At 37.9% G+C, this 27,574-nt stretch overlaps 2 protein-coding genes across 2 annotated transcripts; both read left to right on the top strand.

The window, feature by feature from the left end:
* Window positions 1-1,787: 1,787 nt before the first annotated feature.
* Window positions 1,788-3,450, top strand: LOC129777215 (probable ATP-dependent RNA helicase DDX28). The gene has a single exon (XM_055783361.1). It carries the CDS (start codon window positions 1,888-1,890, stop codon window positions 3,415-3,417), a length of 1,530 nt encoding a protein of 509 aa, XP_055639336.1. The 5' UTR covers window positions 1,788-1,887; the 3' UTR covers window positions 3,418-3,450.
* A 456-nt stretch (window positions 3,451-3,906) lies between these two features.
* On the top strand, window positions 3,907-25,749 carry LOC129780603 (protein NipSnap). Its single transcript, XM_055789041.1, has 5 exons — window positions 3,907-4,112; window positions 4,209-4,397; window positions 24,708-24,873; window positions 24,965-25,232; window positions 25,294-25,749. Exons 1-5 carry the CDS (start codon window positions 4,063-4,065, stop codon window positions 25,440-25,442), a joined length of 822 nt encoding a protein of 273 aa, XP_055645016.1. The 5' UTR covers window positions 3,907-4,062; the 3' UTR covers window positions 25,443-25,749.
* The last annotated feature ends 1,825 nt before the right edge of the window (window positions 25,750-27,574 follow it).

The following is a 27,574-nucleotide window of genomic DNA, read 5'->3' as shown; positions in this document are numbered from 1 at the left end:
AACCTATATTCCGGAATCCGGGTGGTCTGAAAGCCGATCGGACTCCACAATTTGTACGAGATCAACTTTTGCATTCTGGAAGCGAGCATGTGTGATATGAAGGATATCAATAATTCATTGTGCTTATTCGATAAGGCTTCCAGTACCTGGTCGATGTCCCTATCTTTAGACGAATTGAGGTTACTTTCGCATGTGTAGGTGAAAATTCGATGAAGCGTACGTGGCGCCATTTGTCATTCAACAACGTAAATAATTCGTCTTGCTGGAAAATAGAGCGGCGGTAACAAAAGTTTGGTGCATAATTTCATTAAAATCGGTCCAGCCGTTTCGGAGGAGTTCAGCCACGAACATCGTGACACGAGATTTTTTAATATATACACTGGAGAAATAGTTTAGTAAAAGCAGCTACCAAATCTTTAGTAGCAAAAACATTGGTAAAATATACACATTTTTTGTAAATATTACTAAAATTGCGTAAAAAAGATGTCAGACGCAATGAAAGTTACTACCAGGAATTCGTATATTTTACTTCATACCATTAGTAAGTTTGTTTTTATTGTCATACCTAAAAACTGTGATGTGCGCACTTTGTCTTTTGTCTTTTGGAGACGAAGCGATTCGGAGGTAAGCACTTTGTTTTTATTGAATTCAATTATGTATTCATCTCCCCCGAGAATTTGTTTTCATATTTTCGGCGGGGAAAATATCACAAGAAATTTTGATTCATATTAACATAATTGACCTAATACCATTTTTTTCATTTTTAGTTGGCCTTAAAATTATATGCAGTACAATCATTCATCATAAACAAATCGGAGATAAGTATTCGTTTTTTTACATCATTATATCAGTCACCTCGGTCGGGAAACTATTTTCATATTCCCGCCAAGGATAAACATCAGTTATATTCTATACATTACAACACTATTGACCTTTTTCCTTGTCTTTACAGCTGGCATGATCCCAGACTCGTAATACCAAAAACCATCCAAGCTATGGGATTGAAGGTAACGGCGAGATGGTCGCTAAGATTGGAATCTTTCTTCAACACATCATCGACCGTAAAAAACTTAAGGTGAACATACATAATTTATTGCATATTTAAAATCATTAACATATGTATTTCTTTTCTTCATAGGGACACGAGAGAACAAAATACGAATGAAACGTGCTAATTCTACCGTCAGTCTGCTAATCAGCTAATGCAAATCTAAGCGATGCAGCAGGAAGAGGAACGGGAACTTGCTTTGGAAATGCTCATCAAATTGAGGTGGTTGAGGCTGCGATTGAAATTTGCCTCTTGTACGCAGTTTATAGAATGAATCCAACGAGAATTATTGATGTTGTTTATAGAATAAGTTATTAGTATAATGTATTCTAAGTAAGTAGAATTAAACGCAATTAAATAAAAAAATTTAAATTAAAAATAATTATTAAAAAATATTGTCATTATCCCTGATCATTACCTCTCACAAATATGAAGCAAAATTTTCACTGTTATTGCACCAATGTTGGACCAACAATTTGTAGTTTGTTTGACATATGTGCCTACCATTCTTTTTTTGTAACATGTACCAATGATTAGTAGGGTAGAAAATGACTAGATAATTGGTAACATGTACCAAAAAATTCGTCATATTTACTAAATTTTCCTCTCAGTGTAGAGATATAGAGATTCGATCTCATGTTTGCTGGATTTTAATTGTAAAATGAGAAATCTTTCAGTATTTTCCTATCTTTATTAAACCACCTTGTGCAATTCAGCGTGACAAGCAAAACACAAAAAACTTCAGCATTTCCCTTTTCTGTATGTTCCATAACAAAAACAAGGAATTCACAAAGCTCACATTGCTTCATAGATATATCAAAAGTTATATTTGAGACAAAATGTTAAAGATCGCAAGAATTTTTCTAACTACTCGTGCTGATTATTCCACCGCACAGCGTATGGTTGCATCAATAAGTCGAACACCGGTGATAACGTGTAAGCGCACGCAGTTCAATCTGTTTGTGGAAGACGTTGCATCTTCTGGAAATAGCGGCAATGAACATGTTAAGTTTGGGAAACTGGAGCTAGCTTCCTCTGGTTGGCATCATCACAAATCATCCGGAGACTATTTCATTATCCATCCGATACGTCAGGCTTTTGAAGCGCATGCTTTGAGTCAGAACTCGTTCCAACAGTTGGGTATAAGAGATGAGCTGGTGCAGAATTTGAAGCAACGCCATGTGCTGTTCCCCACCGTATATCAAGCTGAGGCCATTCCGACTGTTCTAAATGGTAGTCATATACTGTTGGCCGCAGAGACAGGATGTGGCAAGACCTATACCTATTTGGTACCGATCGTAGAGCAGATTTTATCCAGGAAACTGACCAACGTCGCAAGGGAATTCAATTCGCCTTTAGTATTAATTGTAACCCCGGGAAGAGAACTAGCCCAGCAGATTGGACGCGTGGTTGAAGGCTTCACACAAGGATTGGGTATCACATCACGAGTATTATTGGGAGGTAAAACTAAACAGCAAATGCTGAATCCTCATTTTGAGGATGTAGATATTCTCATTGCCAGCTTTGGTGCAGTTAGCAAACTTGTGTCTAGTGGAATATACAGGATGAACGCAGTGCGTTGGGTTGTTCTTGATGAAGCCGACACACTTTTGGATGATAGCTTCAATGCAAAGCTGTTACATCTGATGAAGCGCTTTCCATTTCACAAAAATCACCTTCAAGATTTAGGAGACAATATATTTGGAACGCAACTAGTTTTGGCCGCTGCAACAATGCCTTCGAACATGAGCGAACTACTTAGTCAGATAGTTAATATTGAAACGATGGAGGAGGTAGTTAGTCCTAATCTGCATAAACTCATGTCTCACATTTCGCAACGCTTCATGAGAATAAATAAATCAGATCGTCCGAGTGTTTTGCTAGATATAGTTCGGAAAGATGTGAAGCGCAATCGACCGCTGATCATTTTCAGCAATAAAACGCCTGCCAGTGATTTCGTCTCAATTCACCTGAATGAAGCTGATATACCCTGCGTAAATCTAAACGGCGACATGTTGCTGAAACTCAGATTGGGCCAGTTCGAAAAATTTCAATCAGGGGAAGTAAATGTATTATCGACGACGGATGTGGCAAGCCGTGGGTTGGACACAACACGTGCTGCACATGTGATCAATTTCGATTGTCCGTTATATGCTGCGGATTATATACATCGCATTGGTCGGATAGGACGAGTGGGAAGCAGAAACGATTGTTTGGTCACCAATTTAGTATCCAGCCGGTCTGAGATCAGTGCGATTCAACGCATTGAACATGCAGCCAGAACGAATAGTTTATTAGCGAATGTTGATGCAAACATAAAAGGAATCATTAGGAGAAAAATAGAGCGCAGCATAAATAGTGCAAAATAAACATTCGCACAATAAAATGATATATAAAGAAAATGTTTGTCTATTTTGTTCTCTTTTCCAGTACATTTATACAAAATCAACCAGATATCTTATCAACCATTCAGCGAACGCGTTTTCAGGGTATTCAGTCCGGCTGAAAAGAGAACCTGTCAGAATGCACTCTGACGGAAAAATTTCGTAAGGAAACGTCAAAATCATCAGGATAGTTTCATTCTTCATTCGTGAACAAAAGTTCATGCAGATTGGTGTCGGCCAAGACGGGTCTATGGTACTAGGTGAGGCCGTTTCGTCACTAAGTTGGTTAGGGGAGCGGTATATGAAAACAGCACGGAAGAAAGTAGAAGGGGAATTATTTGCTTGTAGCGTGAAAGAGACAGACTGATCACGAGCGAGCTTCGGCAATAGCGTATTGTGTTTTGTTTATAAACAAAACACAGTAGACTTCCAAGATGGCTGAAGAGTGGTTTTAGCAAGTTGGCCCACCTTAGTATATACTTCTAGGCGCCTTGGTGTCGGCTAGAGAACTTGTTTTCATTAAACTTACATATTTAGTTCAACCATCTGTAGTACTCTTACTCGGTTTCGCAGTTTGCTATTCTTTGTGATATAAATTAACCACCAGACTGAATATTCCCAATAACAACAATGACCTCTGTGTCGCTTCGAATCGGAAAGTCATTTTATCTACCGGTTAGGTAATACCACTTGTTTGTTTTCGAATTTGCTTTTTCCAGGACAATATAAATGCGTATTAATTTTGTTTTTTTTTGTTGGTTCGGTGACCCTTGAAGGGCACTCTCAACAACATCGACTCTCCCACGAGATGGGTCATCGGAGTCATGGCTTAGCAAATTGCTTGTTCGGAAGATTGAGCCAACCAAGGAATCGCACAGCCGGATGCTGAGTGATAAGGAAATTATTTACGAATTGCATACCCACAATGTCCGCCCAGATTCGGTTGAAAAGTACATGGAAAACTAGTAAGTAGATCTCATTATTTGCTGTACATAGTACGAAATGTCTCTTATTGTTTCGATTCACCTAAGCATAATTACAAACGACGATAATCTCGTCAAGCTATCTACTATGTTCCGTGACCGGGAAAAAATCGGAAGGAAAATAAGAGCAACAGAAGAAACCGCACAGAAAAAAGCGTAATGTCACAAGTGAAGTCAGCCGGGTGCTATGATTGATGCTAGAATCGTTAGCAAAATCTCAAGCAGAACCGTCAGTGGGATACCCAATTCATATGAAAACCAAGACGGGTCTATGGTACTAGGTGAGGCCGTTTCGTCACTAAGTTGGTTAGGGGAGCGGTATATGAAAACAGTACGGAAGAAAGCAGAAGGGGAATTTTTTGCTTGAAGCATGAAAGAGACAGACTGATCAGGAACGAGCTTCGGCACTAGCGTATTGTGTTTTGTTTACAAACAAAACACAGTAGACTTCCAAGATGGCTGAAGAGTGGTTTTTGCAAGTTGGCCCACCTTAGGATATACTTCTACGCGCCTTGATGAAAACAAAGGGAAAATGTCAGTGGGATACCCAATATGTTGGCTCCTGTTAGTTCAATGGGGGTTCTCTAAAGACGTCAGCCGGCTGAGTGAAGTCGACTGGGTAGTGCGGGGAGGTGCGGGGGTGCGGACCGCACCCAGGTACACAATTTAGGGGTGCATAAACACCCCTAAATCAACAAATCTTCCATCATTCGGCATACACCATATACATATAGCAAAGAGGGGGTCGCAGTAAACAACTGCAACAGAATCATTCGCTTAGATAAATGTAGTAGGCTAGAAATATTGTGGCGCGGGAAAATCATCATGGGGACAGATGCCTCACATTCCTATTATAATTTTTTTTTCGTTTTTTGAAATTTATTTTGTGGTCAATATAATGGGGACAAAGTCCCCATTTAACTAGGATAAGGAATCAAGGTGGCCAAAGCCGCCAAGATGACGCAGTCCGAGTTAGAGGTGTGCAAATCAGCTCATCATGATGAACAGCTCTGATCATATCAGCTCATCTAAATGAGCTGTTCTTTATGAACAGCTCTTCAGCTCAGTTGTCAGTGCCGACTTTCAATTTGGGTCCCAAACTCGATAGCCACGAAGCCAGTTTGAAAATGTTAAAATTCAAATGAAATTTTTCACACCATATTATTAATTACTTGAAACACGTATTCCAGACTATTATTTACAACAGACTCGGCGAGTACAACATTTCCGACATTTTTACTGAGGCTTTACATTACAATAGAAAGTTTTCTTCAAAAAAAAAAATCTTATGAGATTTTTGCACCGCCTGCAAATAAAGTGTTTTTCATTGAAATAGAATACTCATTTGATACACAGAAGTTAATTTTCATTAATAATTTGAATTTTAGAAACGTGTTCATTCTGCCTGAGAGCCAATTATTATTTTTGGCGCTCCCTAAACTGGTAAACAAAGCTCAATGCCGTCAACGCGAATATAACAGTTGAAAAGACGAGGGACAAATGAAACTAAACTGATGTCTTAACACGAAGAGCGAGAGACGGTCAGTTCATTTGAATCTTACAGCTCACACACTCTCTTCAATTCTACAGCTCTTTTCTCTCCTTCATCATCATCAAAGTGAGCTGAAGAGCTGTTTGATTTTTTTTGCGAGCTGTTCCGCGTCAACTCACTTCAAAGAGTCGATTCTTCGGAACAGCTCATGAGCGGATGGCACATCTCTAGTCCGAGTCCACCCGCCGTCGGAAGCGGCGGTGTCTCGCACGCAAACCTGTGTTCCTCTGATTGGTCAGTTAGTTTGAAACATAGGATACGATCCTTTAGTAATATCCGACCAAGCTTTAGCAAGCGTCGGACGGCATACGTTTGCCTGGTGCATTACGTTTGCCCGGTTAATTTTTATTTTGAAATAAAATACCGCGCCGCAATAATTTTTCTAGCCTACTACACTTTTACTAAGTGGTCGTTGCTGTTGCAGTCGTTTTTTGCTGCGATTTTTTCCGGGCTTCTGCGGATAGACTAGAATCAAAGGTAATGAAGATGATAGAGTTTCGAGCGACACAGCATGCGCTGTCATAACTTTTTCTCAAATAGTAGGCCGTATGAATAAAAACAGGAAGTGGGTTATATCTATGGTATAACCGCAAGGGTGACGTAGGACTATCGTTGATTTAGAGATCATTTGTATGAAGTTGAATCTGAATTCATTCTGAATGAATGAATATTTGGAGAACTTCGAAAACGAGAGCGTTACGTTGGAGGCACAAGGTTTTATGCATCCAATATTGGATACGGAAATATCCTACTGATGGGGAAGAATAATCTTCTGAAGCTATCCTGTTAATTGCGATTGATTGAAAAACCACAAAACCAAATGTATTTGGTCACAGTGTTACATGGATAGAAAACATTCAATTAAACTCTTTCACATGAATATATTTTGAAAATTCCCAGAGGAACTGGCAGATTATTTTCAGTAACGATTAGTTATTTCCACATTTTCCTCGATACTGGAAGCCCACCAGTGGTTAATGCCAACTCGATAACCACCTGTTAATAGCACTTGATTGAAACATATTTGGTCACAGTGTTACATGGATAGAAAACATTCAATTAAACTCTTTCACATGAATATATTTTGAAAATTCCCAGAGGAACTGGCAGATCATTTTCAGTAACGATTAGTTATTTCCACATTTTCCTCGATACTGGAAACCCACCAGTGGTTAATACCAACTCGATAACCACCTGTTAATAGCACTTGATTGAAACATATTTGGTCACAGTGTTACATGGATAGAAAACATTCAATTAAACTCTTTCACAAGAATATATTTTGAAAATTCCCAAAGGAACTGGCAGATTATTTTCCAGCAATGATTAGATCTTTCCGGAATTTTCTCGATGCTGAATGGCATCCTAACGGAAAGAGTTCTGCGCGTGTATGTGTCGATCCTTCGCCGTCCACCTCCTCCAGCACGTTAGGCAACGATGTTGTCTTGTCGATGTCCTCACGAAAAATGAATGTGTCTCACCACCAGAATATCGCTTAAGTATGCTTTTTGTGTGTGATTGAATCGAGAGAAGGTGTGGTTTACAATGGCAATTTGGAAGGCAAACTAGAGGGGAATGAACTCTCTGAGCTCGGAACTTTCGGCGACTGAGCAATAATCGATTGCGGGCGCATACAATATTGGATACGGAAATATCCTACTGATGGGGAAGAATAATCTTCTGAAGCTATCCTGTTAATTGCGATTGATTGAAAAACCACAAAACCAAATGTATTTGGTCACAGTGTTACATGGATAGAAAACATTCAATTAAACTCTTTCACATGAATATATTTTGAAAATTCCCAAAGGAACTGGCAGATTATTTTCAGTAACGATTAGATATTTCCACATTTTCCTCGATACTGGAAGCCCACCAGTGGTTAATGCCAACTCGATAACCACCTGTTAATAGCACTTGATTGAAACATATTTGGTCACAGTGTTACATGGATAGAAAACATTCAATTAAACTCTTTCACATGAATATATTTTGAAAATTCCCAAAGGAACTGGCAGATTATTTTCAGTAACGATTAGATATTTCCACATTTTCCTCGATACTGGAAGCCCACCAGTGGTTAATGCCAACTCGATAACCACCTGTTAATAGCCGCGCGTGTATGTGTGTGTAGCGATGTCTTCCCAGGGAACCGTTTGTGGCATCACTCTCCTCCTGATAGATTCCCTTCTGGCCTAGGGTGCACAAACAGGCTCTGTTCATCCGCGCTTTCATGATAAATAAAGAGCTTCACCGCAACAGCGACAACATGCTCCAATCGCTGTTCATTTAGAACTGAGTGGATTTCCGAGCGCCGCTCGCTTATATACCGATTGGTGATTTCAATAGCCTGTTTCAAAGCAATTTTAAGACTATTGAAACAAGTTTTTGGATCAAAAAGTAACAAGTATATAACGCGTAGACATTTTATCTTTCGAATGAAGTGTTTATCATACCATTTCGTTCAGTTGTTTAGGAGCTATTAACGCTCAAAATCTCGGTCTCCGGCGTAACGCTTTCGTTTTCGAAACATTGATTTTACACCCCGGTATAGAAATGAAAGACGTAGTCCTACGTCAAAACAAAATTCACCTTTACTTTACTTCATTCGAGCAGTCGAGCAGTGAGATTAAGTTTTTACCAAGACGGGTCTATGGTACTAGGTGAGGCCGTTTCGTCACTAAGTTGGTTAGGGGAGCGGTATACGAAAACAGTACGGAAGAAAGCAGGAGGGGAATTATTTCCTTGAAGCGTGAAAGAGACAGACTGATCACGAGCGAGCTTGGACACAAGCGTATTGTGTTTTGTTTACAAACAAAACACAGTAGACTTCCAAGATGGCTGAAGAGTGGTTTTAGCAAGTTGGCCCACCTTAGGATATACTTCTACGCGCCTTGGTTTTTACTACGTTTGGTATGAATTGTTGGTACACTGAGAGAAATAATTAGTAAATATAACGAATTTTTTGGTAAATACTACCAATCTATAGTCATTTTCGACCGTACTAATAAACACATATGTCAAGCAGAACCATGATTCGGAAGCCCAATATCGGCTACATTTTCTCGCCGAAAATGCACGTATCAGAATTATATCCTTATTATACCTCCGTATTGCCTTATGTGAACAATGAAAATGGTTAATACGCGCTTTTCTCACCAATTTTCAGATATGACAATATCCAAGCTTACTAATGTTATCGAGTAAAATACCGCATCTCTGGTAGGGATGCGGGTTTGTTGACAATATGTACAAAAAATTTGTACATTCTACTAATTTTGCATTACCAAATGTATTTAGTAGTTTTCGACCGAGGATTTTTCTAAGGGTAGAACAACGAACGACCCACCTTGTGCATTTAAACATCTTGTGTATGCGCACGGTGGCATCGTAGCAAAGCGAGAGCACACCATCAGCCTTCTGCTGTGTGCTTGAACAATCATGTTCATTCAAAAATTAGAACGCTCAGTGAACATATCTAGTTATTAATAAAACTTTAATTCATCCGTTTAATTAATTAAACTTGGCCTTTCATTCCACTGGAACCTCAGTCCAACAGGTTATGGGCCCAGTTGTCGTGGAAAGCGCATAAGTTTTGGTGTTATTTTTAAACGTGATTGTGGACATTTTCACCGGTATTAGCCGTGTGCATAGCGCATTAAGACTTTGCAAGTGAGCCTTGTGTACTTGTGAAAAACAAGATGGCAGATACAAAAGCAACAGTCGAAAAATTAAATGACGGAAATTACGCAGTGTGGAAATTCAAGATGCGTTTGCTTTTAACGAAGGAAAAGCTGCTGAAAGTGGTAACTGATCCGAAGCCAGAAGCCGTGGATCTCAAATGATGAGAAAGCGCAAGCGGTTATCGGTTTGGCATTGGAGGACACTGTAGCATGATTTCAAATCCGATTCCTAACCCATTTCAAAACCCATTCTAAATCCCATACCAAATTCCATTGTCAACTCATTCCCATAAGCAGTTAATTGTTTTCTAACAAATGACTCATGCGCAAGCACTTCAATGTTTACCATTCCCACAAGCATAACTGCACTTCAATGTTTACCATTCCCACAAGCATAACTGCATAACTTCGTTAATTACTTTTCTCCCACAAATATCCATCACCCATAAAAACTAGCCACATGCGCTAGCGGTATGAATACATTCTTACATCATATCGCGCGCAGTTGATGGCGATAAACTTAAAACCAAAACAGACCTAGTTCTGTTCCGATAAAATATGCGACAGTTTACAAAGTCGTAACACTTTACGATTTCCCATGAAATCGATATGCACTAGGCGATATGCGCGCTTACGCGCAGTAAGCATTTTTTATTCTTGACCCCAATCACATCGAACACTGCATTCGATTGATTGGCTATTTCTCTATGCCTTGGCTCCTCCCAACAAATTAAAGAACTCTACACAATTATTGGAAAAAAGGTTACCTTAAGACTTTCATGTTTAATATTAAGTTAGTGCTAGAGACACACTTCGCGCGAACGGTCGCGTGGAGTTTTAACTAATAAAGGGCTAAGTCCTTTTCCTACTTAAATAAACGGAAGTGTTATTCTATAGAAACAAAAGAGAAGTGTTTTCAATAGTGGAAAGAAAAGTGACCAAATAGTAAATGGGTCCCAGGTGGAACCCCCAAAAATAGGAAAACACGCAGCTAATTCACGTGATTGAGAAGCAAACGGCAAAGGAGATGTGGGATGCGCTGAAAGACTATCACGAACGCGCATCGTTGTCCAGCATAATTCACGTTGTGCGTCAATTGATTACCATTAGAATGGCGGAAAATGGTAATATGGCTGAACACTTGAAAGAGATGGCGACTCTTCGTCTCCGGTTAGTGGCGCTAGGGGAGGAAGTGAAGGACAACTGGTTCGTCGCGTTGATGTTGTCCAGTCTTCCCCAATCATATGACGGTTTGATCGTTGCATTGGAGAGTCAACCAGATGCAGACCTCACAGTGGACTTTGTGAAAGGGAAACTGCTTGACGAAGTTCGACGTCGTGCTGAAAGTGTCAGTGGAATTGTCAATGAAAAGGCACTAGTGATAAACACCGCTAAATTGAAGAGTGCATATAAGAACAATTTGAAGAAAGAACAGTTGTGCCATTACTGCAAAAAGGAAGGACATTTTCGGCGGGACTGCCGTAAATTGGCGCAGGACAAACGTGAGAAAGAGAAGACGGATTGCCAGAAATCGAGTTTGGCTGTAAAATCGGGCGCTAATGTTGAAGTGTGCTTAGCGGCAGGTGAAGCTAGTGGTGCTGGTTTTTGGTACTTAGATTCTGGTGCAACGGCTCATATGACGAGTGACGCGTCGTTGTTGAATGCTGTGGATAGTACCAAAGCCACGTCGGTTTGTTTGGCGGATGGAAAATCCATGAAATCAGCTGGAAGTGGTACGGGAAAATTGACTTCATTCAATGGTGATGGAGTCCAGATTAATGTGAGACTGGAAAATGTGTTACACGTTCCATCTCTCGCTGGCAACTTGCTGTCGGTGAGTAGAATCACAGACTTTGGTTTCCGGGTGCTGTTTGGAGAAACGGAGTGCCGTATCTTGAAAGGAGAGGAAACAGTTCTAGTTGGTCAGCGTAATGGGGGATTGTACCACTTGAAGCAAGCTCCAGAAAATGTGTTTCTAGTGGATCCGAAACATTCAAACTTGTGTCGTCATTTGTGGCATCGTCGTTTCGGACATCGTCACGTAATAGTGCGCGAATACCTGGGATATGGTTTGAAAATAGCAACTTGTGAGACACAAACGATGTGTGGTCCATGCTGTGAGGGGAAAATGTTCAGGGAGTCGTTCCCAGAAGTGTCGGACAGAAAGTCTAGAGCAGTGGGAGATTTGGTGCATAGTGGCTTGGGTAGTCCGATGGAAGAGGAAACACCTAGTGGTAATCGATTCTACATGGTATTAGTAGACGATTATAGTCGTTATACGGTGTTGTATTTGTTGCAACGAAAATGGGACGCGGAAGAGAAAATTCCGTTTTTTCGCAGTCTAGTGAAGAATTAGTTTGGGTATTATCCGAAGAAAATTCGTTCTGACGGTGGTGGCGAGTACATAGGTGGCTCGTTGAGAAAGTTTTTCGCCGGCTGTGGCATAATTCACGAACAAACTGCACCATATTCTCCACAACAGAACGGTGTGGCCGAACGGAAGAACCGCTCTCTTGTTGAGATGCTGCGGTGTTCATCTACAATATGCAAGACACCGTTCGAAATCTGGAATGGGAAGAAGCCTTCATATGGTCACCTAAGAGTCTTTGGATCAGAGGCGTACGTGCATATTCCCAAAGAAAAACGACGCAAACTGGATCTTAAAGCTGTCGTAAAGCGTATCGTTTCTTGAACCCTGAAACGGATATGATAACGATCAGTAGAGATGCAAAATGGTTTTCCTTTAGACGAGTAGCGGCGTTCGAAGAGGTCTACGAAATGTGTCGCTCCTGTGAGGGTGATTGAGGAAATTTTCGCAGCGTGTTCCCTGAATACAGAGATAGTTAAACCAAGTTTTTTCAAAGAAGCTGTAACTTGTGAACAGAAAAAAAGCTGGAAAAATGCAATGATCGATGAGCTGAAATCTCATGAACAGAATGGAGCATGGGAGCTTGTTAACCTACCTGCTGGGCGGAAGGCGGTTGGTTGTCGTTGGGTGTATAAACTGAAGAGGAACGCAGCTGGAGATATCACCAAGTACAAAGCTCGTCTGGTGGCTCAAGGATATTCCCAAAAATACGGAGTGGATTATGACGAGATTTTCGCACCAGTATCCAGCCACACCACACTACGAGTCCTTCTAGCCGTTGCAAGCAAGAAGGGAATTAAGTTGAAACATTTTGATGTCAAAACGGCCTACTTGTACGGTGATTTGAACGAAGAAATCTTCATGAAGCAGCCACCTGGATACTCGATGAAAGGGAAGGAAAATTTGGTATGCCGTCTGAGAAAAAGCATTTACGGACTCAAATAGTTCGCTAGATGCTGGAATCAACGATTGCATGGTGTTCTTCTGGAAATGGGATTCAGTCAAAGTGATGCTGATCCATGTTTATACACAATGCTAGTTCATGGGAAACATGTATATTAAATTGTGTATGTGGACGATATTTTGGTGGGTTACGAAGATGAAGCGGAGATTGAAATGGTGTACACGGTTCTGAAACGAAATTTCGAAATCACCAATCTTGGAGACCTCAATTACTTCCTGGGATTAGAAATCGATAGTGTAGATGGGAAGTGCAGTATTTCGGTGCAAGGATATATCGATCGTGTTGCGGAAAAGTTTGGACTCCGCGATGCGAAGCGAGCGAAGACGCCAATGGAAGAGGGTTTCCCGAGCACGGAAGATAAAAGTCCTCAATTAACAGACGGGACGGGTAATCGGAGTCTCGTTAGAGCGCTGCTGTACATTTCCGTATGTGCTAGACCGGAAAGTGAGTTCGCCAACGGAGGCGGATTGGGTGACGGCTAAACGAGTTGTACGTTACCTGAATTCGACAAAAGAGTTTCGTTACGACACGATCGAACGCATTTCGGTATTATTTACTTTCTCAACTGCTGTTGTGGGCAGTTTTTATTTTTTGAAAGTGGTTTCGAAGCAGTAATTGTGTGAAGGGGCAGTTGTTTTCAGTGGGCAGGAGGAAATTCCCTCAGAGTGATTTGCAGCAGCAGCATTTCAAATGAAAAATATTCGCCGTTTAATCACCCGTTTGTACGGTGCTTCCACCGATTTGTACAGCTACAGAATAAGTGCAATAAATTGTGATACATATATTTACGGTCGTACCAGTTCTACAGGAATGTTCACGGTTACCTTTTTAGGTTTCCCAAAGTTAACTCTCCGCTATCGCGTTGGAGTCATCGATATAGAACTCATCGCCTTTGCGATTGGAGTTCTATAAAGTGTACGAGTTGAAGACCAATGGTTACCTCCTCAGGTTTCCAAAAGCAACTGCGAAAATATTAGAATACTAGCTGACCCGGCAAACTTCGTCCCGCCCATTTACTTGATTAATTCTCGAGGAATGCAGAAATTTGTGTTTTATTTGTATGGCAGCCACCCCTAAGAGAGGGGGGAGGGGTATCTAACCACCATAGAAACATTCATTGCACCCTAAAGTTTCCATATGCCTAATTTGGTTTAATTTGCTTGATTAATTCTCGGGTAATGCAAAAATTTGTGTTTCATTTGTGCGGCAGCCCCCTCTAAGAGAGGGGGAAGGAGTATCTTATCACCATAGAAACATTTATTGCATCCTAAAACCTCCACATGCCAAATTTGGTTTCATTTGCTTGATTAATTCTCGAGTAATGCAGAAATTTGTGTTTCATTTGTATGGCAGGCCCCCCTTTGAGTGGGGGAAGGACTGTCTAACCATCATAGAAACATTTATTGCACCCTAAAACTTTCACATGCCAACTTTGGTTTCGTTTGCTTGGTTAATTTCCGAGTAATGCAGAAATTTGTGTTTCATTTGTATGGCAGCCCCCCCTTAGAGAGGGGGGAGGGGTCTCAAAATATCACGAAAACCTTCCCCGGCCCCAAAAACCCCTACATACCAATTTTCATGTCGATCGGTTCAGTAGTTTCCGAGTCTATAAGAATCAGACAGACAGACAGACATCACTCCATTTTTATATATATAGATTTAGCCGGTCCAATGAACTATGAAGTTGTTCTACTCAGGTTACCTGAAGATAATCTCTACCGCGTGTTGTGATATATATATGATTTTCGGAATTTCATCATCGAGTGGTAGATAGGTTGCGTATACATAATCACATCACTTACCGCAGTGACTCCTGATTTTTCTTTACCATTCCCACTAACAACTATCCCTTCCTTGATAAACGCTAGGGAACCACGCTATAGAGGCGACCCTTCTGGCCTTCGGGCGGCGAATATCATACTAACATTCCTTCCCTTCCTCTGGTGACTGTAAGGACGTGGCCGGCGTCGTTATTGACCATTTAAAGTTCGAATCACCGAAAATTGCACAACGAGAATGATTTGCTAGTCCCAAGCGTCATTCTGTGTTCTTTGTGCAATTTGGTTGGTTTAGGTCAATCACGGAGAGCAACTACGAATTGTACAGTCTACCCAAACTCAAGCTCAAGCTCTGAGTGAAGCAAGTCAAAAACTGATTTGGCTTCGAAACTTGCTGAAGGATATGGGCGAACAACTGAGTGATCCGGTCAAGGTGATGGAGGACAATCAAAGCTGTATTCAGTTCGTCAGTTCGGAAAGAAAGAATCGTCGGTCCAAGCACATCGAGGTGCGAGGACATTTCGTGAAGCAGCTGTGTGATGATGGTTGCATGGAATTGCAATACAGTCCCAGTGAAGATATGGTGGCTGATATACTCACTAAGCCGGTGGGTTCAGTTAAACAACAGAAGTTCGCACGAATTCTAGGTTTGTAGTCAAAGGATGGCTATATTCGTTGAGGAGGAGTGTTGGTAGAACAACGAACGACCCACCTTGTGCATTTAAACATCTTGTGTATGCGCACGGTGGCATCGTAGCAAAGCGAGAGCACACCATCAGCCTTCTGCTGTGTGCTTGAACAATCATGTTCAGTCAAAAATTAGAACGCACTTTAATTCATCCGTTTAATTATTTAAACTTGGCCTTTCATTCCACTGGAACCTCAGTCCAACATGAATAAAAGAAACAACAAAGTATTTACTTTTCGAAAATGGATGTTTAGCTGATTTCGTATGAATAAAACAGCATTCATCAAGTATTTACTTCGTTATTATCAAGTATGCTCATGAGCATACTTTGGATCTGAAAACTCTATCATTCGTTTTGATGTCATATCCGATTTATGTTTAATGCTGCTATCTTGCGCTTGAAGTTAAACAAGTTAACGATCCGCATTGATGGCATTGAGCTTCGTTTACTAGTTCAGGGGAGCGTAAAAAAAATTGATTGATTTTCAGGCGGAATGAACACGTTTTTAAAATTTAAATTATGAATGAAAAATAACCTTTCCGTACCAATTTGGCATTCTGTTCAAATGAAAAACACTTTTGTTTGCAGGTGGTGAAAAACTCTTGTACGATATTGTTTTTGAAGACAACTTTATATTATAATGAAAAGTTTCAGTAATGATGTTGGAAATGTATAGAATGTAAATGTAAATGTAAATAAAAGTCGGAAAAAGGTGTTTTAAGTGGTTACATAACATGATGTGAACATTTTCATTCAAATTTGGCTTCGTGTCTTCTAATATGATAGGTATTACACTATCGAGATAGGGACCCAAACTATGGTCCCTAATTGAAAGTCGCCACCAAACGTCGACTCTATTACTTTTTCATCGCGAATTCACGCTTTGTCCAAAAAAAAACGTTTTGAAACGAAACCTAAACAATCAGTTGATAGATGTTTGACAAAGTAAAAACTATGTTCGAATTCGAAAATCAAATTAGTAAAGTAAACTTTTATTCATACGGATTCAAGTAAATACTAGGAAAGTTTACTTTACTTGGAAACGGGCAGAATAAGTAAATACTTTGTTTTATTCATACGACATAGTGACGTCAGTCGTTTTGTTTACCTTTGATTGCCCACCGCATCCATGTAAAAATGCTATTTTCAAGAAGTAATTTATCAATGAAAAACGTACATTTTTAGTGTTCCCGCTGAATATGAGGCTAAAGATAGGTTTAGAGTTCCCGTGAACGTGAACGCGGACAAACACTTTTTTGTTAATAATTCATCAGTCCATATATAAATCGCGAGGAAAACATCTTGAAACGATAGGAAGAAACATTTTCTAGTTGAAAAACATGTTTAAACACAATTCATATTGATAAAAGTGGATTAATTCAATATTTCACAACGGTTCTGAATTTCCACCGTGGAATCGAGATGTTGGTGAACTCACCATAGTTCACCGACTTCGGTGAACGTGAACATGAAAACAGTGGTGAATATAGACGTCAAAATATTTCCCCGTTCATGTTCACGTTCAAATGTCCCAAGGCATTCTGAAAATTATTTCACCGTGAACTGTAATAGGATATGTTTAGCAATTTTCTAGTTTTGAATGAAAATTTTGATATGGATGCAATTTCATTCAATCGGATCTCTGCGCGGGTTAAAAAACTTCGTTGCTTCGGGTTGATTCGTGAACAACTGTATATTTTATCCGAATTACTTTATTGAAGATCGATGTTTATTTACTTCACGTTTATTGCCGAACTTTTAATATGAACGTGAACGTGAACAAAATTATTCTATTCACCACGATTTTTTGAGTTGTATGTTCGCAATGTAGTTCACCGTGAAATGATCGTACTATTCCACCACCTGTTCAAGTTCACGTTCACGGGAACTCTAAACCAGGCTTAATGTGGTAGCGTGCAGTGAATATTTGAAATATCACGTCGAAAAAGACTGATAAAAATGATATTTCCATGTGCCATTTTCACTCCCCCACGTTCACAGAAACAAACGAAGTTTCATTATTTTAACGTTATGAAGTTGATGTTTCGAAGGCTCTCAGTGTCAGTGTGTATGTTGTGAGATAACAATAAAAAAATTGAAATAGAAATAGAGAAAATAATAAAAATTTCACTGAAAATGTTACTGCTCTCAAGAACTAATCATACGACTGCTCGAATCAAAATCTCGCCAAACAAAAACATTGGCCAAAAACCTACTTTTTTTTATCCCTTTTATTTATTGTAGGCTCATTAGCATTTTAGCTGAAACAGAGCCGAATTTTAATCGTGTACATGTCACATGTTTATCATATCTATAATAAGCACATTACACAGTTGCCATTTTCGGCGTTTAGAGTATTCCCTTCTATAACCATTGCATATGGTACACATTTACACAGTAGCCAGTCTCCACGACAGCGGAGACAGTTGATTGATCATTGTTGAGTTATTTATAGAACAGCAGCTCGATGTATCTTGCAGAGCAGAGCAGTTGTATGGATGAATCGATCTTATTTCGACCGTGGATCGATCTCCATCGCTGATGATTGTTGTGTGGACGTAGTTATTCTATAACAACACAAAGATGGTCAATGAGGGCCCTGAGTTTTGAACTTACGATCGATCGCTTACTAAGCGAACGCGCAACCAATGTGGCTACGGAGACCCCCAACCTACATTTTTGTTCCTGCAGATATAGCGCCTTCTAGTTCAAAGCAATGTAAACAATATAAAACAAATACCATCAATAATTACGGCACCAAAATCCAATTTCTTGGGAGTATATCGTTTTTTTTGTAGGAAAGACAAGCTAAATGGCTTCAATTTGATACGTCGATCATCTGAATCGATTCAGTTGCTCAAAAGTTATGAATTTTCGAAAAAAGTCATTTTTCGATGAAAGGGGGAAAAAGATTTTTTGTATCCCCCTGAAATGGAAATGGGCACCATATGGAAAATAAAAAAAATATACGGGTCTAATATTTTGCGATAAGCAGCAAAACCAACAAAAATACCACTTTTCACGAAAATCTGAGAACCACTACAGGTCGGACTCGATTATGAATAGACTCGATCATATATGGTCGGGGTTCTGCCAAAACGAACGAAGGCGCCATTTTATTCAAAATTGAGTTACACCATTGGATGCAGAACATAATAATCTATCGACTGTAAAATGACCATGTCATTCGGACAATTGACAACAGCTTCAAACGATAAATTCTGTGTAGCAGATTGTAAAAAAACGAAATTGTCGAAATTGTGTCAAGTAGAAATATAATTTTGTTTTTTTTCATATTCTAAAGGTTCTGAATCAAAAATTGACGACGATGTGTGCTAACAGCATGAAAAGTAGTATTATGTTTGACATCCTGTTTGTAGCACGTGAGCGTAAAATGATAGATTTGACAGTCAATTAGTGGGACCAAAACTTCAAATTGAAATTTCTCAGAATAATGTTTTTGGCACTCGGTTCGTTTTGGCAGAACCCCGACCATATGATTCTATTATATACAATTTTGGACCCGATTATGTACAGTTTGAAAAAAAAAAAATATAATTCAAATATGTCTGATTTCAAGAAAAATTGTAACCTTCCAACGTTGAAGTGAAATTTAAGTGCTATAAAAGCTATAAAAAGTAAAGTGGGGGTAAAAATCGAGATTTATGAAGATTTTGCTTGAATTTTTAGCCAGGAATTGTTCATATTGATATTGCAGCGGTGATTAAGAAAGATAGAAGTTTGGAGTCAAAGAACAAACTGTGAAGTGGTTAGAGAGCTTTAATAGTAAAAATAAAGTTTAGTATGAATTTTTGGGATAAAATTAATAATTACACATTAACATACTAACTTATTATTTTTTTTTACTTCCAAAATGTTATTCAAATCCACTAATTTAGATATTCACTACTATAACCTGTATTAATTTTTCTCGTCTTTCGAATGAAAGCAACAGAATCGTTCACGTAGCGTTTTTTTTAAATGTAGAGATAGTTTGAGGCAACAGAGTCCGAAACAAAAAAAGGGGACTCTGACATTGTTGAAATTCGAACATATGCGTAGAAGGATTTTTTTACAAATATGATCGTCTATCACATCCTGAGAGATTCTGGAAAAAATAATTCACGTGAGAAAGGTGTTTTCTGATGGGATGAATAAAAAATTATAATCGAGTCCGCCCTGTATATCGGTTGGGCATAAAATGGATATATACACAACCATTCCATGCCAAACCGATATAGTGGTTCTCAGATTTACGTGAAAATTTGTAGTTTTGTCCCTTAAAATATTAGACTTGTATTTTTTCATTTTTTCATTATTTTTTTATTTTTCATTTCATTTCCAACAACTTTTCCAAATACATCATCATGGTAAAAATATATGTTTAGGAGTTACGTTGAAAATCATTTGAACACATGTGGGTTAATATAAAACGTAGCGATATTAAAAAATGTTTTTTTTATCTTAATACAAACTTTTAACATGTTATACATGTTGCGCCAACAGAACACAACATTTATAAAAGGAAAAAATATAATTGTCTACAATTTGGTCAAATAATTCCTTATCGGAGTTTAAGAGATACTAATAATAATACTAGAATTTTTAGCATTTAATTTTTATCAACATTTATTTTTATCAACTAACAATTTTGTTGTATATAATTTAATTTTTTCATTATTTTCTTATATTTCTATACACATTATGATAACTTGCTGCATTGTCGTTAGAGTATTTGTTTGGTGTTATCATACATGCTACTCAACTCTTCCACACCCTGATCATATTCTTCTTGTGACATATATGAAAATGACAATTTTGTAAGATAGTCTTCTTTTCGCTTGCTAGCCCAGTCAAATAACTATTTCGCACTCGTAATCGGATGTTCATGCTGCCTAGCCAAACTATCTCTTGTTGCCATCCGTTTTAATGTACCACCAATTGTATCACAAGGTACTTTGCCGTGTGATGTTGCAAAAAAATGCCATTCAGCGTCAATGTCGTATTTCGATTTAAACTGACATAAACTCGCAAAATTTTTCCTATTTTTATACTGGGATGCAGCACCATCCGACATGAATTTTATTCTTTTTACCTGCATTTGATGTTTCAAAAATGTTACCAATTTAGAAATAAATACTTGCACAGCTATTTTGTCATGACTTAAAACTTCAGATATAACTACAAAGCCTAAATTTGCCAGAGAACCTTTTTCATCTCTATAATAAACAACGAATGGATGGATTGTCGCTTGATGATTGTTCCAGTGATGACTTTGAACTTCATCTTGAAGCACAAATGAATAATTTTCGGAAAAATCGCAGATCACGACAACCTCATTTTCTTGCAAATTAGCGTTTATATTGTTAAGAAATGTGGACTGTTGTGTTTTAATGTAATCATGAGTAAGTAATTTTTCTATTTTTTTGCAAAAATACAATACAAGTTCTTCCACCGGTTTTACAAGAGTTTCTATGTCGCATCGATCAGTAGAAATCCATTGTGCATAAGTGATTTCAATTAAATTGCGTTCCTGAAGCTCATCTAGAAACCAGTTTCCAAACTCGTCCATTGTTGAGCATTTTTTACATTTACGAAGGTAACAGTATTTTGATCTATTAGATATGTTACATAGTATTTTTTCCATATATTATTTGCATTCAATGTTAAAGGAATATTTTTTGAGACTATGAAGCATAAGATTTACATTTTTATGGAATGTACAAACACAAACGTTATGATTTCCTGAACTACTCAGCAATTTGCAATGCTTCGGACGCATTGATGCAAAAGAGCTAAACCCAATTTTGCAATTTGGATTAAGTTCCTTAAATCTGTTGAAAGTTTCCCGTAATGATGTTATTAATAACCTTTTTTGGATGTGTTGACACTTCCCATCTTTGGCTACAGAAACATAGTCTCTTTCTCCAGGTAATGATCGACTGATATCGTCGTAATGAAATTCCGAAACATGATTTTTAACATCTTCACTTAAACTTGGTCCATATTTGCTATGTGGTGTCGACAATACACCTTTTTCATTTGCCAGTTTTTTTGGCTTGAATTGCCATATATTTATTAACGCCAAATTCTTCTTCCATTTTTTGGACGGACCAAGACTTAGGCAAAACTGTTAAAATTCTAACTTTTTCTGATCTTGTTGTCTCTGTGTGGTCAAATTTCTCTTTGAGCTGATTGATAATCTCATCAAACTCTTTTGCCCTTTGTTTGAAGTTCGACTCTTCGTCTTCTTCATGTGAAAAGGAAAATAGATTTCTTTTAATACCTTTAGAAATTTCTTTGAATTTTTGTTCGGGGTAACTAGCCTGTCCAAGTCTTTTCGTCATTATTGGTGAAACGTTAATACCGGCGATTCCTTTGTGGAATAGCTCAATGTTGTACGCTCGGGAATACTCTGGTATATTGCTGTTTTGGGAATCTTGCGAAGATGCTGAAACGACTGAAACTATTGATGGTACTTCTTCTAAAGTATTTCCTACTGCTGTACTGATCTGCTCCTCAGTATTACACTGCTTTGGTTTGGAAGAGTATACAGATAAACGGCATGATCCGCAAATTTTTATAGATGTATCTGAAAGGATATTGCATCCCGTTGACTTAAGTTTCTCAATCATTGACACGGTTAAGGAACGTTTTTCAGATGAACATTTCTTACCGTTTTTCGGAAACTGTCTACAACACGAAAAAAAAATTTTGTAGTCCATTGTGGTATACTGTTATTCACTCTATAAGGAAGATTGTTCGACTGATGAACGATGTTTGAATATGAGTAACTTTATATACATTATAGAGGTACCTTAAAGGTACCTGACTTTATATACAGAGGTAGCTTAGAGATACCTGACTTCAGGTATAATCTAGGTATAACGTAAACAAGTTAATTATATTTGTACCCATAACGTCCGGTTGAATCAACAAGGTGTATTTGTTGTTGGGATTTCAATTCTACTGTTAGTGTTTCGATTGTGTAACACGAATATGTTAAAAGTTTGTATTAAGATAAAAAAGATGTTTTAATATCGCTACGTTTTGTTTTAACCCACATGTCTTCAAATGTCTTTCAACATAACTCCTAAACATATATTTTTACCATAATGATGTATTTGGAAAAGTTGTTGGAAATTATAAGCAAATTCATAAAATTTCATGAACATGACGGTATAACACGACAAACATATTAAAAGGGAATATTTACTATAAAAAAGACAATAAATTTAAAATATTTTTTAAAATATCTCGAGAATGGCTACATTTAGAAGGAGATTTATAATGAGCTTTTTTTGTTTTAAATCACATCAGAAATCATAATTTGTGGTTATAAATGATTGTTAATATACAAAAATTCGAAGTTTCGGAAATTCATAAAAATTCGATGTTCCACAAAGTTCGTCAAAAATAATTTTACCATCTTGGACCCATTTTTTAAATTTTCTACATGACTTCTATTTTATATGAAAAAATAAAAAAAAATTAAAAATATGTATATTGGATATTGCAAATTGAAGTTTTTTTGTAAATAAATAAAAGAGTACTGTTTTTTTCTCAGTGTATATTTTTTCATGTTTAGGCATCAATACGCTATAACTCTTTCTAAGACACTATTTCGATACGACTCATAGTTTTTTAGATATAAATTATCGAAGATTTCTCCAAATCGATACGCCCTTTTCAAAAGTTACGCTTGAGTCAAAAAATTCCCAATTGCTGTGGAAAACTCATATTTCCTCCAAACCAAACGGAATACAAACTTTCATTTGAATAAAAAATACATGTTTTTAAAATCTGCATTTTTTGGACGATTTCATTTGGAATTGCACTAAAGATTTTATTTGGAAATACGCCAATAATTGTTTGAAATTATATTGCAGCGAAAATAAGAAAGATAGGAGTTGGATGTCAAAGAACAAATTCTGGAGCCGCTAGAGAGCTTTAATTTGGTTGATAGATCATGTTCATTATACATTTTTGGGTTAAAATTAGTTATAACGCTTTTAAAGTCACTAACTTCTAAGTTTTTCACTTCCAAAATGTTATGTAAATCCACTAATTTGGATGTTCAATAACTTTATCCTGTACTAAGTGTTCTCATCTTTCGAATGGAAGCAACCTATGTAGCGTACTTTTTGAAATAGAGCCACGTTGAGCCAACAGAGCTCGAAACAAAAAGGAAGTCGGATTCCATGAATGAGATCGTTTCCTTCGGTGTGGATGAGACGAAGGCGAACCATCGGTAGGGCTTGTTAGGTTATTGACAGCCCAAGTATTTAACCATCAAGTGTAGAAAACACGGATTATTCCGTGATCCATCCGTAACAGACGCAACGCGAAACACGAGAAAACTCGTAAGCAGTCCGTAATGTGTTAAGTTATGACTTTTCAAAGTTAACTTGTTTTCAGTCTTCGTTCAATATTCCTATGCGACTAGAATAGATTATTTATCGGACCATCGGCTAATTTTGAAAAATCATAACTCTAATACAAAAAAAATCACATCTCCGATTTTTGGATATGTTATCTAATAAACCCAGCTTTCGAGAAAAAATATAAAAAATATAGCGCCCTCTAGTCCTAAGGACTTGGTTGAAATATGCGTTTCATTTGTATGAGACCTTTCCTTTCAAAGGAGGAAGGTACGTCAAACCATCGTAGAAACATTTTTCGTACCCAAAAAACCCTCATATGCCAAATTTGGCTTTATTGGCATATTTGTGTTTCGTTTGTATGACAGCGCTCTCTTAGAGAGGTGGCAAGAGTATCGAACCTCCATAGAAACATTCCTTGCCCTAAAACATTCCCATGACAAATTTTCTTGAGACATTATGCTTTTTTTCTGGGTGGTTATTTTTGTTGCTCTTGTTTCTTTTCCGATTTTATCCGGGAATTACTATGTACATGCTACTATTGGTTGTATATGAATTAGGTAAGGGCGGTACTAAGGAAAGTAAATTTGTATGAAACCTTCCCGCTTTTCACGAACCCATTCGTGTGAATATTCTAATGTTACTATATAGTTGTGATTTTTATCTCATGAAACCCTCAATTTATTTATAAGAATTATTGCGTGCTTCGTTTTTAAAAACATCTCCAGCTTTTCTATGTTAAATTCCTCAAGATAGGTTGTGACGTTCTAAACATCCCACTTAGATTCACACTATTTTATTCTCAGATAACCACTATTAAATATTAACATAGATTATTTGCTTGTTGATTAGTATGATAATAATGAACATCTTTCAGCAAGAAATCGGTTGGTATCGTATCATCGAAAAAAAATCTGACCATCGAGCTAATTGGTTCCTGGAGTGTTGACGTCGGCGATTTGGATCAGTGCTTGCATCTGTGGCGTTATACTGGAGGCTTCGAGATGGTTGATCAGAGCAAGAAAGTCTTATGCAGTGATTCTGTAAGTTGGAGCTGTCTTAATATAAGAGATATCTATAGCTACATATCATGAAATGGAATCACTTTCATATTTTTTCTTCTATTCCTTGAAGGATTACGTGAAGTTGACTAAGGAGCGTGGAAACTTTTTGCGTTCTCGTCATTTACAGTACTTGTTGGCCTTTAGCTATTGGCCACAGCTAGCTTTGCGTAAAGACAAGAATATCTATGAAATTCGTTCGTACCGACTCAAACCAGGCACCATGATTGAATGGGGCAACAACTGGGCCCGGGCGATCAACTATCGGCAAAACAACGACGAAGCCTTCGCTGGTTTCTTTTCACAAATTGGCCGACTGTATAATGTGCATCATATTTGGTGTGAGTAAATGATCAATTTGTATGTTAAATGTACGTAAAGGCTGTTTTTATGACACTCTAGGTTACAAAGATCTTCTATCTCGTAAGGAAACTCGAGAATCGGCGTGGCGGTCACCTGGCTGGGATGAATGCGTAGCCTATACAGTGCCGTTGATACGAGAGATGCACTGTCGTATTTTAATCCCAACAGATTTTTCGCCCACTCAATAGCCCCATAAAACTGGTCAATTCACGCTGAAAATAAATATAAAACAGGCATACTATATACTTTTGGATTGTTTAACATTTTAAGTTAACGCTCAAACATACATACAAACATACAGATTTAGTCGAACCAATTTTGTGCGGCGCTAGGATTAAAATTGATAATCATGCATTTATCTTGTCATAGCTGACAAAAACTGTTTTTATGAAAAAAAAACTCGGTCTAGAATGATTTCGTTCATTATGTCTGTTGAATTATGAAAAAAAACATACAATTGTGGAAATATATACTTTTTTGAAATGTACTCATTTAGATGATCTTCATGTTCTTTTCCAGATTCTTATGTTTAGCTGGCGTAAAACGGCACTATTAGCACCATTCATTGATGTCGTAGGAGTGGAATGACGTAAGATCGAATATGTGTTCTTTATCCATCCACCGTTGAAACATATATTTTCTATCTATCCTCACTAATCGCGATGTAACGTAAAAAGGTTGACTAACCTCACTATCGTGATTTTTATTCTATCTGAATATAAAATTTGCAATTCGACCAACAGTTGCAGTTTTTACCCGATATGTTCAAATGTTATTTCAGTACATCACTAAATTTCCAGTCTTCAGTGTTCATCGTAAACTACACGAAGGTTTTAAATTTTATTCGTTGAAGCTCCATGTGACAAAAGATAGATTACGAGAATATATCGCAATGATTTATTCTATCACTATCACACCGAGCAAATTTTCTATTATATGAATCGATTAACACCCCGATTCTGTATTCCGATGGGTTTATCTTTTGTTCGAAAGTGATATTTTGGTCCAGTTCGAATTTTCCATTATAATTACTATCACATCGAGCAAAATTTTGTATTTCGTAAATCGAGAGAATCTTATCGTGTCGAGTTCTTGCTCGAACTTCATGTGTTGCAGTTTCATTTTCAAGCATTTCCGAAATTTCCCCTAAGCAAATAATCAGGGATGCCAAACAAAACAAACTTGTTCTCTGAAGTTGCAAACAACTAGCAAACCAAACAGCTCGAAAAACTATGATAGTTGCACCGACAGCTTTCACTCGTTCGATGCATTGACTTTGCTCGCTATCCATAATAGCAAAATAGAGCTAACGATAAAATTTATTATCGACTCGAATTGTAAAATAGGGACCCAGCATAACTTTTTGCAAGTGTTTGAATGCCTAAACTAAGGCTCTGGCATCCCTATCCTAACCAACACAAATTGGCAGCATAGAAATAGCTCACGCTCAGGGCTCAAGCTGTTAATTCAGTCGGGCTGTCAAGCTTTTGTTTGATTCGAGTTGGGCCAAACTATTTTCTGTCAGATAAAAAGGCCCAAAGGCCGTTTTAAAATGTTAAAAAGTGAATGAAAACTTGTTTATATTGTTTTTTGATTATTTAAGTATTGACTCTTAGTAATGACTCTTACTTAACCATTTGGCTACATGTTTTCTAATATTGCCATAAAATATGCCCATTATAATATGAAATCATCATCAGAGACATTTTTCGTTTAATACTTGCTCAAAAGTTTCGATAAAACATGTTACTCTATTATATAGAATACATATTTGATACGGAAGAGTAAATTTTCATTCATGATTTTTAATTTTCAAAGTGTATTCAATCCACCTGAAAATCCATTGTCATTATCACTTCCCCAGAAGCGGAGTACGAAGCCCAATGCTGTCAAGGCGAATTTGGGTCCCAAACTCGATAGTGTAATCTCTATCAGATTGGAAGGCACGAAGTTCTGTTTTTTCTCAAAATAAAAACATGTCTTCACATCTGACATCACTGATCATAACGAGAAAAGTGTCCCAAATAGCACACTTCATTGAAACTCGTGTATTGGAATAGGATATTTTGCTCGTCTCGAAAGTGACGAATTAAGTGCGATTCACATACAACATACACGTCACGTTCACGTCCCGTCACGTCACGACACGTCAATGATTCTACCATGCAATTCTCATGAAAACATTCACATACACCAGCAACGTAACGACCCGTCAGCATACGTTCAACGAAAACGACCGGCAGGGTTTGTAGAAAAGAATAATTGACGGAGACGGACGGCTCGTTTGGTTTTTGTCTGGGCTTTGTGTCTCGGCTTTTGT

The sequence above is a fragment of the Toxorhynchites rutilus genome, chromosome 3, assembly GCF_029784135.1.
Source record: "Toxorhynchites rutilus septentrionalis strain SRP chromosome 3, ASM2978413v1, whole genome shotgun sequence".
Taxonomy (NCBI): Eukaryota; Metazoa; Arthropoda; class Insecta; order Diptera; family Culicidae; genus Toxorhynchites; species Toxorhynchites rutilus.
Note: the sequence above shows the minus strand (reverse complement) of the source record. Positions and strands in the feature narration are given on the sequence as shown.

Coding starts and splice junctions, on each gene's coding strand:
- LOC129777215 (XM_055783361.1), top strand. CDS start 1,888: ATGTTAAAGATCGCAAGAATTTTTCTAACTACTCGTGCTGATTATTCC.
- LOC129780603 (XM_055789041.1), top strand. CDS start 4,063: ATGACCTCTGTGTCGCTTCGAATCGGAAAGTCATTTTATCTACCGGTT. Junction 4,398..24,707: donor GAAAAGTACATGGAAAACTA/GTAAGTAGATCT, acceptor AACATCTTTCAG/CAAGAAATCGGTTGGTATCG. Junction 25,233..25,293: donor TAATGTGCATCATATTTGGT/GTGAGTAAATGA, acceptor ATGACACTCTAG/GTTACAAAGATCTTCTATCT.